The sequence below is a fragment of the Mesocricetus auratus genome, unplaced genomic scaffold (assembly GCF_017639785.1).
Source record: "Mesocricetus auratus isolate SY011 unplaced genomic scaffold, BCM_Maur_2.0 Super-Scaffold_100676, whole genome shotgun sequence".
NCBI lineage: Eukaryota > Metazoa > Chordata > Mammalia > Rodentia > Cricetidae > Mesocricetus > Mesocricetus auratus.
Window position 1 is genome coordinate 124,028,784 of NW_024429266.1, and position 15,067 is coordinate 124,043,850.

Genomic DNA, 15,067 nt, shown 5'->3' on the forward strand with positions numbered 1-15,067 from the left:
CCTGTAACCTCTGCCTCCTTGTTGCTCCTTCCCATCTCAAGCTCTCATTTCTTCTGAGAACTATCTGCTCAGCAGGTTTCCACAATAAAGAGAGCTTTGTATCTTTGAAAAAAAAGTTTTAAATAATTTAGCTAGGAACCCTCTCTCCTTTCATGCAAGCATAAACAGATACTATATTTACTATTTCACTTGTTACAGATGAAGTGAGCTTAAGAATTATAATGGGAAAAATTGAGTACCCCATCAAAGAGTCCTTGTTAAAGTACAAATTGATATGTGTGATATAAAATTGGGGTAATTTGTTGTTCAATACACATGGAAAGATCAGAAATCAGTTCCAAAAATGATTCCTGTATTTATTGTTTCCATGGTATAAGCTTTGGAATTTAAAAGTCAACAAAAGTAAAAGATAGTATATACTGTCTATGAACCCCAAGTAGTACCAAGACTCCTAAGCTGAAACAGGAAGCATATAAGCCATAAAGAGTAACTAGAAAAGACAAACAGAATGGGAAAAAACCCAGTACTTTTTAACATATTGTTTTAAAAAGTGAGATGTAAGACAAAAACAGGTTAAAGTCTATGCTAAAACTTATGTGACATAGGATGGAACAGTAAATAAGCCAATAGTGGTAAACAATATCTCCTAGCTGGATACACAGGTATATTAAGAAATGGAATGATTTGCTGAAATGCCCTGTTGTTTGATTTCAGTGATGGTTATATATGTGACTGTATTTGTCAAGTTCACACAAACACAAAACTTGTCCTAAGAGAAAATTTGCAAATTAGTGTATGTTAGTTGACTTTTCTTGTAGCCAGTTATCTAAGTCAATCAACTTCAAAAGATGAAGGTTTATTTGGCTCACAGTCCACAAGGTTTAAGCCTATGGTCAAGCAGTATGATGGAAATGTACTATAGGAAACACAACTGACACCGTGAATGGAGAGTGGAAGAGACAACAAGGAATAAGAGCCAGAGCGTGGCTCCATGTGACTGCAAGAATTCTAACTGGACAATACTATTGAAGGCTTTCACCATCTCCCTAAAGCAACACAAGTTAGGTGCCATGGATTCGGGTGGTACATATACACATGGTAATTTAGAGGAACTGTAATCTGAAAGTAGTATTAACTGAGTAATCTAAAGTGTCTCTAAGGTTAGACAAGTAGAAAAAAAAACACCAGAGAACAGAATGCATAAGTAAAGGACAGTGTTGGCCAGAGTGTCTCCAAAGTGCACTAAGGGAACACTTGTCTACTTGCAGCCACTAATACATAATATTAAGCTTAGTGTACAGAAAAACAAAAGAGAAGATTTTTTATAAAGGCAGAATTAGAAAGAGGAAATCAAATTTGGGCAAAATAATCTAAAGGCAAGAAAAATGTTACATTATGAACTCACTTTGGTGTTGAAAGAGTGTGGTACCAGATTGGACTTAGAACCAGACATGCAAGTGGATGATACCTATTAACATTAGAACATGCTTCTTATGACACACCACATCAAGAACTATCCTTAGTGCTTAAGGAAGCCCAAGGGTTTGACATGAGACAAGGAAGATCTAGTCTATGGGGATTTTTGCTTTTCTGGGAGTCTACCTCTTTTATGTGTTCATCAAATTCTTGGACTACTCCAGAGTCTAAAATACAACCGAAGCACAGGAAGCTCTAGTTATGACAAACTATTTTTATAACAATATAGGTTAATATATATTGTAACCTTTAAAAGTGTAAAAAGCAACATGATCTGTTTCTGTATTTTATGAATTTGTCTCTTGCTAGGTCAATTTGTTCATATTACAATGCTTGAATAAAAGGGCAAGTTAATTAAGGTTTGAAATATGCACAATTCTTATCCCCAAAGGTTTTGATGTAATTTTATTGAGAACAGTAAACATACCCTGATGACACCTGGATTGTAAGTTACTAAAAAGAATTTCAGAAACAGTAAGATAAAAGTGAAAATACTTTTACTTGACTTTTGTTATTTTTTCATTTTAATATTTGAGTGTAGTTCATCAGATTTTTTTACTTAAGATTGATTCCTTGCTTAAAGCAGTTATGCCAAAAATTTTTTGAGCGACAGAACTGAAGTGTCATAATATGAGTTGAATTTTACAGGCAGAATGAAGCTCTCACTATGAATGGCATTCCAATTTCAGTGACACTGAGGCAAAGCTCCAAGCCAGCCTCTGAGAGCTGAGAATTTTGCACACTGACTTCTGGCAAGGTCTGGGAGACCTCACTCCTTGAAAAAGTTTGCTACATGTATTAATTCTCAGTTCACTGTCTTACTGGAGTTCAAAAACTATTTGTACGGTATATGATCCAGACATCTGTGATGGGGGAAGACCTGCTGTCTGTATGTTTACCTTATTGGTTGATAAATAAAGCACTGTTGGCCAATAGGGAAGCAAGATAGGTAGGTGGGACTAGGAGTCAAGGAGGATTCTGGAAAATGTAGTCTATAGGGAGAAATCTTAGGTACCTGTAGCTAAAATGCAGGTGATACAGAGTTGAGAGGAAGGGGATTTGCTCTCTCTTGGGGTTCTGGTCTGGTCTCGGAGAGCAGCAGAACCTTGGGTTCTTGGCTTTTCGTGTAAGTGATTTCTCCCTAATAAAATATCATACGACATCACTATCTTGTGTAGGTTAATCTTCCTCAGTAGTAGTCAAGACTGGAAAGTCGCCATATGATCCCAGGAAGAGAGAACACATGAGGCTGATGTCCTTGGTAGGGTAAGACTTTATAGAAATATACATATTAGTAGTAATGGGTTAATACTTAAGACAGAACTAGTCAATGAGAATCCCTGGATATTGGCTGACAGCATTGCAATGAATAGAGTCTCTATGTGTTATTTGGGACTGATGCAGCTCTGGGACCAGACTGGCGGAAAGAATATCGTTACACATCTTCATTCTCACAGCTATTGCTACGGGCATGACACTTTAACAAGTATCAGAAATTCCCACCTTCTACAAGCTGTTCTAACAGCCCAGAGTCATATTTTTTATAACTCTAATTCTGGAAAAATTTCACTCATTTCTTATGCTAGAATTATGAATTAAATTGGTTGGTAGAAGAAACTTTTTCTATTATAGAATAGAATCAGAAAGATTTGTAACTCATATTTCTTGGGGTTTCCTATAGTCAGAAGATTTTATAATTGATATTTCCTGGGTTTTGATTTATTACTGGCTTAGCAGTCTTGAGTAAATTTAGAAATTAAAGAGAGCCATTAACTGACATTTTTCCTAATATTTAATGTGTTTTTCAGTTTTTATTTAATTTCCCTCTGCATCATTTAACTCACTCCAGTGCTGTGTGTTTTACATAAAATCATGCTGAAGGTATCAGTTGGTATTTACACTTCTTTTCCTTGGTTTCCAGACTGGAAAAACAGGATAAATATTTTAACACATTTTTAACATATGTACTTTATTGTAAACATTAATAAATGAAGTAAAATGCCTTTATATAGAAGGAAGTACAACATCCATCATTATTTGGATATTCTTTTTTATGTACTAAAGCCCTTATTGTTCATCAAACCTTGCCAATTCATTCTTTTGCTTTATCTTTATGGTGAGGTTTACTGTATTTGTATGCATATATATATTTGAAAATCAAATTGAGAAATGTAGGTATCATGGCTAATCTTGTCTGTCAACTTGGCCTGTCTGGGAAGATGGAACCTCAACTGCAGAACTGCCTCAGTCAGATCAGCCTGTGGCCATGTTTGGGGTATTTATGTGATTGGTAATTGATGAAGGAGTTGGAGGCCATTGTTGGAGATGATGTACCTGGGCAGTTGGGCCTGTGCTCTATAAGAAAGAAGCAGAGCAAGTTAGAGGAAGCAAGCCAGTGGCATTCCTCCATGGCCCTGGTCTCTTCATTTCTTGCCTTTGCCTTCATTTCTTTACTTGGCTTTTCTGATGATGGACCATTACCTGTAACCCAATAGTCTTCCCTTCCCTTTGTTGCTTTTGGTCAGTGTCTTATCACAGCAATAGAAAGCACACTAAGACAGTGGGCATGCCTTTTTTTCAATGTTTTATTTGTTTATCTTACTTAGGAATAGTTCCTCAGATACATGCACTCCCTAATATCAGTAGCTTGTTATTGCTTTTAGTAAAGTGAATCAATGATAGCTCCTAACTCATGTCTTTTAAAAACAAAATTAGTTTATGAGTTTTATTAAATTATATTTTGGAATGATTGAAATAGCAATAAACCATTCCTGTCATGCTCATATTTTGTACAAATATTTTATTTGGCTCTAGGGGCTAGATGGGGCCATTCATAGTGAAGAAGGAAGAAATATCTTAGGGTAAGTGAATAGTAGAATATAGGCAGTTATTCATGGGTAAGAATAATGGGGAGGGAAGCTTAGGTGGGGAAAGGAATAGCAGAGTATGGAAGAGATAGGGGTGGAGAAAATAACTAACACTAAATCTGTTTGAAATGCAAAGTAGAAACCTGCAATATTGTAATATACATACATATCTTATAATATATGTTTATATATCCATGTAAATATTTATATAAACATAATCATATTAAAGAGTCTAATTGAAGTTAACCTATAATGGGAATATTCTCCCAGAAGTCACAGTCTGCCAAATAGTATGCCTAGTTTTATGTATGGGTACCTTCTCCTCACATTGTTAGTTAGCAAGGTCCCAAGGCCCTACAAACAATGGAGTCCACTGCTCTTGATTTTCTAGAAGAACTTGGTACTAAGATCATATTGCCAAATAAGATCTCACCACACTTTGGACACAGGGCCTAGGGAACTTAAGCTGGTACTGGCCAGGAAGTATCCTCTCTGCTTGCTATCTGTCATAGTGCTGAAAGATGCTGCTGGAGAAACAAGCTAATATCAGTCTTACCTACATGGAAACCCTTTTTAAACTATAGTAATGACCAGACTGGCAAGACATGTTCATGTATGCAATAGTCTCAGAAATAGTATATGGGTAATCAATCATTTTCTGGTTGGGTTTAAGGTTTGTCTGCTTTAAAGGAGGAAACTCATAAGTGATATTGCACAGCTGGCAAAGGACTCATGGTGGGGAGATCATAGACCCCAGTGGTAAACCTACTCCTGTAACTCTGCTAAAGAGACATAATATTAAGTTGCCCTCCAAATTCATATATCCATACCGATAGACTAGTGTAATTCTCAACAACTTCAGATAGATAGAAGTCAGAGGTTTGGGAAAGCCAGAGTGAAACGATGTCTTCTGAAGATGAGAAAGCATTCATGGACTCATAGCAACTGTATTTTCCTATATAAGATCTATATGATTATCATGCTAGCATTGAGTGGTGAGGGACTCACAAGTTCTCACCCTTAGCTGAGTAGCTACTGACAATTGATGACTAGTGTGTGGTGGGAAGTCCGTTTTCTTTAAGAGTGTGGCCCTTGGTAGGTTGCACATATACCAGTGGATTGCCCAATAATGATGGACATATGAGCAGCACAGGTATGATTCCATGGATTATAAGAATAAAAGAAATAAAAAGGAAAAGAACATAAGCTAGCAGGGATAGTGGGTGTGATATTTGAAGGAGTTACAGGGGAGAGTAGGAGGGTGAACATGATCAAAATACATTGTATGCATGCACAAAGTCTCAAGTATTTAATAAAATATCACATTTAATAAAGTATTCAAAATGAAAGAAAGGATATAAATGACAAGGTCTTGAACTAGGAAGTATAAAAATGTTTTTTCTCTTGTTTCAATTGTCTTAATTGTCTGTGGCTTATTTAATGAACATGAGGTAAGTACTGTAGTTTAAATCTCCACAAAAGGAACAGAAATATTATTCATGTTTAAATATCAGAGAGAAAGCTGTTGACATGATATCATAATGACTCATTATACTTTTATCTTCCGAGAAGAAGTAAATCTGTAAATTAGGTAAAAATATTACGTATTGCTTAACACAAAATAGTCATTATATTTAATCAAAATATCCATGTTGAATATTTTTTACACATATATACGTGTTTATCTCAACAATGAGTTTTAGATTTCGTGTTAGGAATTTTGAAAATGGTTCCGAGCATGGTGTTTTTAACACAGCGGCTCTTTCCTTTCAGAGTGATGTGAGCCCTTCCAGCAGTACCGCCTCACTTCCCATCAGCCCTCTCACGGAAGAGCCACTGCCTTTCAAGGTAAAAGATAATCACACCCCCAAAACATTTTTCTTAGTATTTTAAAGTCTGCGAACAGTGTATTCTACAGTCGTACACAGATGTGAGGTGAGCTGCTTCATCCATCTTATCTGGTTGATTGTCTTACTTTGTTCCCCATGAAGTAGAGATCCTCTCAGCCCCTTTAGGCTGAGAGTAGAGGTATGCATCCCTGGGTCATAAATGCATTATTTGAAGTGTTGATTTTGTTCCATTTTTCAATTGCTACCTAAAGGCTGAAGGTTGGACTATTTGTGGAGCAATTGCTACATATCCTGTCTGACACAGGAGCTATAGTTTAACCTTTTGGTCAATATGAAGTAGGGATTTTACATCACATGTTTGCAGTCAGTCATTAGTTTACATGGACATATACAGAGTGTTTATTCTACTTATATTTTCATTAGCTGCAATACTGAATGGTGCAGTCATTACAAAAAAAGAAGTTGACATTATGCATGGATTCATTCTCCTAAACACATTCTCCAACTTAAGAGTCTATATGCACTATAAATAGGGAAATTTCTTCATTGCTCACTAGGGTTAGGATTCTTAGCCCTAGCATAAACATAAACTGTTTGTACCAAGAATGGTTGTATATCATTACTATTATTATAAATAGGGGTAATCTTCAATTGTCTGGATAAAAATGTTAGAACATTGGGTTAGTACACTTTGTTTGCTTTGAAAGTAAAGTAGTATATGCTTGAGTATGTATTACAATGTTCATTGTGGTTGTATATAAAATTGTTATTTGGTATTTTGTTATTTTCCATACAAGCAATGTATGTCATTGAGCCTCGTGCTACCCATAGGCTCCACAGTGGTACCTAGGGCTTCCCTTCATTCAGTGTTATTGCCATCACTGAGATAAACCTTTCACAAGTCTGTCCATTGAGGACTTTTAGTTTCTATATACACCTGAATTGTTTCATGATTAATTATTGTGGTGGTTTGAAAATAAATGCCCCCCATAGGAATTGGCACTATTAGGAGGTGTGACTTGTTGCAGTTGGTATGGCCTTTTGGGAGGAAGTATGTCACAGTGGGGGCAGGCTTTGAGGTCTCCTATGCTCAAGCTATGCCAAATGTGGTGCAGAGTGTGCTTCCTGTTGCCTCCTGATGAAGATGTAGAACTTCCAAGATGTAGAACTCCTTCTCCAGCACCGTATTTCCATGCATTGCACCAGTCATGATGAATAAAGAACTAAACCTCTGAACTGTAAGCTAGCCCTAATTAAATGGTTTTTTTTTATAAGAGGTGTGTGGTCATGGTGTCTCTTCATAGCAATGAAATCCTAAATAAAACAGTGACAGACTTAGTAAAATTATGAAGCTCTCATTTCTGTATCAAGGAATTGGTAAATACTGAGGGGCATTTGTTAGGGTATAAATAATTTGTCAAAATGACACCACAACTTGTGCTATCAAGTTTAGTATTGTGAAATATTTTATTCATAGTATGTGGGACAGAATTTATAGAAGAATCCTCTTCACAAAGATTTAATTGAATTTTCAGTGCATCACAAGAAACCATTTTCTCTTAATATATGGATAAATTACAGTGCTAAAACTGAATGTGATTTTAACAAAGGTTAAAATGAGATTTTTATATTCTAGAATCTGCTGATATAAAAATAATTTAAGTACAATCATTTTTGTTGGATTATTTGACTAGTTCTAAGAGATCAATACTGTTTTTGAGCTAATGTGTGTAAATGGTTCTTGAAAGCAATTAAGACTTTTGAGAGCCTGCATTAGCTTTGAGTGTCCAATATTCTTAAAGTTCCTAGTGTTTTACTTATCATGTGAAAAAATAGATTTATAGTCTTCAAAAATTTCTCACACTATACCATTAGTACTTAAAATTATCCAAAGTTTTATCTTTTAACTAGATAGTAAAACTACAACATTAGCTTATTTTAACTTTAAAATTTGACATTGTATTAGTGAGTAATATTACTTATTAATTTTTATATAAATACACAGTAAAAGAAAATATTTTGGGCAGTACTTTGGTGGCATAATTTTTATGATTTCAAAAATTTTTATTAAGGTGTAGAAGACATTTATGTCCTCTTATAATCATTAGAAGAACAAAACCCTAATATTGTAGTTCCTATGTGTTTATGATTTTATTCAAAATTATGATGTTGGAATGAGGAGAGAGTGTGTTTACTAAAGAGATTCCCCTGGATTCAATCTCAGAACCTATTTTTAAACAATCCAGAGATGGGGCTGGAGAGATGGCTCAGAGGTTAAGAGCACTGGCTGCTCTTCTTCCAGAGGTCCTGAGTTCAATTCCCAGCAACCACATGGTGGCTCACAATCATCTGTAATGAGATCAGGTGCCCTCTTCTGGCCTGCAGGGATACACACAGGCAGAACATTGTATACATAATAAGTAAATAAATCTTAAGAAAAAAACGGAGATGCCTGAATTTATATTCCATTTCCAGAGAGGCAAAGACAGGACTAGTACTGAGGGTTGATAGCTACTTAGCCTAGACTACTGTACAGTTCCAGGCTATGAGAGACCGTGTCTCAAAGTAAAAAGGTCCATGGTGCCTGGGCTCCACAGACATGTACATGCACGCACACACACACACACACACACACACACACACACACACACAAATATATTTAATGTACATGGCAGTATTTTTCAATAGAAGAAATTTATTCCTTTTGCTAATCCAATTACTTACCAGTAGAAAAGAGAGAAAAACAAACATTTTTCTCTGTCAGTCAGCATGACACCTTTCAGAACTAGAAAAAAAATGTGGGTACATTTTCTTTTTCTCCAAGAATGTAATATAGTCTTACTTATGAAAATAAACCCCATAAGTTCTGGATTAGTCAGGCTTTTGTTTTTTCCTCCGTGACAAATACTTGGGTGAGGAAGTTAAGAAGAGGAAAGTTGCATGTGGACTCATGGTTTAAGATACTTTATTGTTGTAGCTGGCTTCATGTTTTGTGTCCTTTAATGAGACAGAAACAACATCATGAAGGCAACATGCTGTAACTCATTTAGTTGCTACCCTGAGGCAAAGAGAAGTTGTAGAAAGGGGCCAAGAACAAGATGTACACTTCAAAGGTACATTCTCAGCATCCAGTGTCATCTAACTAGTTCCTACCTTTTACAGTTATATTTTGTTAGTCTCTGCTTTTTTATGGTTGGTTGGGCCAGAGCCCACACAGACACACCCAAAGGTTTATTTTTAATTACTTTTTTATTAAATTAGAAACAAACTTGTTTTATATGTCAATCCCAATTCCCTCTCAGTCCCACCTCCCCTGCCCCCCAAGGACTCCTTATCTCATCCTCTTTTGCTCCCCAGGGTGAGGCCTTCCATGGGGGATCTCAAAGTCTGTCATATCATTTGGAGCAGGTCCAATTTGTGTCTAGGCTGAGAGAGAATCTCTCTATGTTGAGCAGGCTTCCGAAGTCCATTTGTGTACTAGGGATAAATATTGATCTACTACCAGAGACCCCATAGATTGCCCAGATCTCCAAACTAAGGAGGTTCTGAAACAGACCTGTGCTGGTTTTCCATAGTCTGGGCTCCATGATCTCCCCCTTGTTCAGGCCAGCTATTTCTGTGGGTTTCTCCAGCTTGGTCTTGACCCCTTTGCTCATCACTCGTCCCTCTTTACAACTGGAATCCAGGAGTTCAGCTGAGTGTTTAGCTGTGACCCCTAAAGGTTTTACTAACAGCATAGGTGTCTGTTAGTTCACTCACACTAACATTCAAGGTACAGCACCAGTATCCTAAACTGTGGTGATTCCAGAACTTAACCTCAGAGTCACATATGTAACAATGAGTAGGCAAAAACCACTATGTCTCTGAAAGAATCCTTACTGGCTGATGGAGGTCTTGCTTTTCTCTTGTCTGCTGGGAAGTGGTTAATCTAGCAAGAAAAAAAATGGCTTCCTTCTATTATTCATACCTATTTGGGATTAATCAAAGACTGCTGGGGTTAAAGGAAGATGACTTGTGTCAGCCCAAGTGTACATCAGAGTGACATTTCCTTTTAAAATAACATTCTGAATAAATTGACTTCATACATAACACCTAAAATAAAGACAAATTGATCACTATTTTAATACTTAATAGCTACAATGCTATTAATATCTGTCTTTATTTTTTCATTTATTTATTTTGAGAATGTTTTACATGAGTGATATATTCATATAATTTTTAACCTCTCTCCTTCCTCGCTACTCCTGTGTCTTTATTTTAAATTACTTGTATGCTGAGAAATTGACTGTTGTTAGGAGCATTCCACAATAAGATATAGTAAATTAATGTTACAAAAATTAGGTAACATTCTGAGGCTAGTTCACTAATATAGGGGATCATTTGGCTTTAGAGTCTTGGAAATTTAGGCATCAAAAATAAATCTTGTTTGATACCAACATTTCTTTTCTCTGATAAATCATTGTTTCCATCAGTAGTATTATTAAAATCAAATCTTTAAATTTAGTTCTTAAAATTCTGCTCTGAAAGTCATTCTAAGTTCCGTTTGGGATATGACTTTATTCTTTTTTCTCCCATATAACTTGTACCCCACTTTACTAAGCTTTGTGTCATTATTGTTTATTTGTTGCTATGGTGTTTGGAAATTTATTCAACCTTGCCTTAAACAACTGGAAAATCTTGGGACTCTGCAAATAGAAGGGACAAAATAACTGGTGAAGTGTCTGTGTGGACAGGTCACATGTACGCCAGTTCACCATGGTCAGCCAAATTCTCTATTGAATTCCCACCAGCTGTGAAACTATGATGTGCATTCATCATGGGACATGACGGGTAACTCATAATACATTGCATTTAAGTGTCAATCATTTCATACATACAAGTAATAGTCTCACTAATGTTATATTCTGTTGGTGTTGAGAATTTTCTAATATTTCAGATTACCATAATATTCAGGCTGTAATCATGGTCACATATCTCTAAACAGTTTAGCATTGCATTAACTACGTACATATACAAGCTGACAGGTGTCATTATATCATTGTGAATGACAAAGGGATTACCACCTACCCATTGAGTGGGGTTACCATGACATTTTAGACCCATTATATGATCACACGGTTTTATTCCTCTGATTCCTAAAGTAGGAGTAAATGGGATAAGCATGAGATTTTGTTATGATCTTCTATAGAAAGACACTCACTGTTGACAATCTTAGTCTTCAGGTCCTCATTCTCTCTACAATATTCTACCTTTACTTTCTCCAAGCCTCCCCAGTATCTAATTTTCAGTCTGCCTTCTGTGTCTGCATTAGGCTCAGCATGATTTCTATACTGAAGTTGCCTTAAGATGCCCAAATTCTCTTCTATAGTAGCTTAGTAGCATGGTCCTTTTAATGTTTCATTGAAGCGTGCACACACACACACACACACACACACACACACACACACACACACACACCAAAGCACACAGACAAGTAGACTCCCCATGAGTCAGGAGGGTTATTAGGAAGTGAGATATCTAGAATACTTTTGTGCTTGGGGTTAGGATGAAGGCCCTTTTTTTGGTGAGTTTGGATTATTGTAGGGGATTGGATAATCCATATAAAGAAAGGAAAGCAGATTGGTTCCCACCACAAGAGTGTCCCCTCCTAGGAGATTTGAAAGTTCCTATTTGTATTAGTGATGGAAGAGCAGGAAGTCAGCCATTTTAAGTGCTTAAATAGAAAGCCTACCTACCCACAATGAGCCTCTTTTCCCATCTGTCTGCCAGCTGAGATGTGTTACATTATGTCCCCTTAGTATCATGGATCATTATCTTTTCAAATTCATTTGTACTTTAGTGAAGCATGGTGTCTATAGTTTAGTCTCTTAGCTATTGAAAGTCATGTTTGATTTAATGTTTCAAATATATATTATAAAATTACATTACCTATTCTTATCCTGTAATAAATTCAATAGGAAATATACTATGCTCTTCCTACATTCTGCTTTTAAAGTATGTAACAGCACCGAAGAATTGCCATGACTCACTAGTCTTCCACCAAATGTAACTCATTACCTTTTTTAGCACATTTCTGCCTTGTTAAGTGTGCATTCTTGCAAAGTCTTTGAGGCGGGTTATGCAGCACCTAGAGTTCACAGAGACACTCTCTCTGAGGTACAGCTACCTTTTCTCTCAGAAATATAATCATTCTTAGAGATGCTGCCACTTCCTCTGAGGTACTGCCTTACAGTCTGAGGTATTGCCACTGTCTATGACCTCAAGCTACTCTATCTCAATTCAGCTACCCTCTCTGAGGTGCAGCCACCCTCCTCCTGTGTCACCACGACCTGTGAGGCACAGGTAAACCAGCCATGGTACAGGCCATGGTCTGACTCATATAGTCACTTTTCCAAGAATTGATTCTGAGTTACAATTGTCTGTTTTCTCATTTCCCTTACTTTCTGGATCAAAGGATAGCTGGTTACTTTTCTTCATTTCCTGAAGTCTTCTTTTTGCCTAATGTGTTTTGCCATTTTCATCCCAGATTACCCTCCTGTCCATAAAGCAGCAAGGATACTGAGAGAGAAATAATCTCTTTAATATATTTTTGAAGTAGCATTGTTATCTAACTATTCTTCTGCCCTGGCCCCAAAACTAGCTTTATGGAAAAGAAAGCTACCCAATTCAACTAGGAAGGAAATAGAAATATAAATTTAACTCTCAAAATTTTGCTGGGCTATTAAAGGCGAAATGCTGTGTGTCACTAGGCTGGAACTATAAAGTCTTAGCCCAGAACTTACTGACATGCAATATAACTAACAAGTTTTGTTCTTTATTACATAAAATTTGCATTATGTAGAAAACATTTCAAAAAATATATCAGCACTAGATGGTTCATAAAAATTTGCATTTATGTAGTGTGTGTGTGTGTGTATGTAGGTAGGGTGCTAGGGCATGTGTGTGGTAGTCAAAAGACAATTTGTGAGTTCTCTCCTTCTACAGTGTGGGTTCTAGAAACAAGACTCAAGTCATCAGACATGTTGGCAAGTATCTTTACCTAGTGAGCCATCTTATTATCTAGGATCATGTACTTTTATTTTAGTTTTTAATTAGAAACAATGTAGCAAGCCTTCTTGTCAGACTTTCTTTGGACTACCAGCCCCTAAATAATGACACAAATTTATTATTAATTATGAAAGTTTAACCTTAGCTTAGATTTGCTCCCAAATAGCTCTTATAACTTAAGTTAACCTGTTTCTATTAATCTCCATTCTGCCACATGGCTCTTTACCTCTCCTCCATTCTGCATGTCTGGCTCTCTCTGTGTCCAGCTGATAAAATCTGCACACCTCTGATTCTTCCCTAGTTCCTCTCTCTTCTCAATAATCCAACCTAGTCTCCTCTGCCTAACTAATGGCAATTAAACTCTTTAATTAACCATCATCAGCTATCTTGGCAGAGACACAATTTTATAATGTTCAAATAGATTATCCCACAACATCCCCCGCCCCACTTTTTGTTTAAATAAAATGAAAGCTTTAACTCTTACAAATTCAGATAAACTCAGCTCTTATGATACAAGCCATTAATTCAAAAAGGTAAATTCTGATAGACAATTTCAGCTATTCTCTAAGTGGGTATCACTCCACTGAGTATGCAGATGGTCATTTCTTCTGTCAGTTGTTCAACTATTCAGCTTTTCAAAGTTTGTATCATGATTATGGACTGTGTAAAGTGTCATAGGACTTCTGGTCTAGGACTTAAAATTTATTAATGTGTAGCACAAATAATAGAAACTTACAGACAGATATTGGGGTTCAAGCTGAACATCAAAAAAGCAAAGCAGCCAGCTGCTATCTCTTAACTCTGCCTCAGACAGAAATGGGCAATCCTATCTCCAGGAATCCTCAGGCTGTACTACACTCCACCGAACCTCAGGCTGCATCCCCTAAGTTCCTGTCTCCTCCCGCCTAATATTCCTCTCTCCACCCAGCCATATCACTCCTGTCTCCACCTCCCTAGTTCTGGGATTAAAGGCCTGTGGTCCCAAGTGCTGAGATCACCTTTGTGTAAGTTGTTTTTTGTTACGAGAAGTTTTTTCTTTGCTAGCCGCTTTGGTTTATCACCCGCCAGCCGCCTGGGCTCTGCCGCATTGTAGTTCCCAAATAAACACACAAGAGGCTATATTAATTATGAAGCTGTTGGCCTTGCTTGTTTCTTACTAGCTAGCTCTGACTTAAGTAATTACCCCATAATTGTTAATCTAAGTATGTTTCTTACCGGAGAATAGTTCCAGGCTTCCTAACCCCATGGCATTACATGTTGACTCTCCTGTGTTTCTTCTTCCCAGAATCCTCCTGGACTCCTAGCCCCACCTATCTAGATTCCTATTGGCCAGCAGTAATTTATTAACATATACACAGGACTTCCCCAACATCTCCTCTTTTCTGTTTAAACAAAAAGAAAGGTCTTAACTTTAACATAGTCAAATTGTATATGACAGAACAGTTATCAAGTAAGAACACAGTTACAACATTTTGTCTATTAACATTTAGCAAGATCTAAAGAAAATATCATCCATCCCATCCTTGTGAGTCCAAAGTCCTATATGTAGCTTATCTTTTATCATAACTAAGGAAAACTATAATTATAACTATCTGTCTTCAACTCCATCAAAGACCACAAAAGGATAATATATAAACACTAGGATTGACAGAGACATCTTACTGCCTGGACAGTCATCCGAAGTTCCTCTGTAATGTTGGGGCATCCATCTTCAGCCCATAGGCCACAATGTGTCCAGAAGATTTCTCAGCAAAGCAGGAAATTTCAAACTGTCCATCTGCATTGGCAGTCTGTCAGTCATTTTTCTTTGTCCTGCAGAACATCTCC

At 36.7% G+C, this 15,067-nt stretch overlaps 1 protein-coding gene across 4 annotated transcripts in view; it reads left to right on the forward strand.

Annotated features, from left to right (window-relative positions):
• Positions 1 to 15,067, forward strand: part of Ccser1 (coiled-coil serine rich protein 1) — a 1,057,181-nt gene that overhangs the window by 389,824 nt on the left and 652,290 nt on the right. For all 4 annotated transcript variants that reach the window (XM_040737638.1, XM_021230621.2, XM_040737639.1 and 1 more), the window contains one exon: positions 6,117 to 6,191. In XM_040737638.1, coding sequence (XP_040593572.1) covers positions 6,117 to 6,191 — 75 coding nt within the window. The remainder of the gene's footprint in view (positions 1 to 6,116; positions 6,192 to 15,067) is intronic.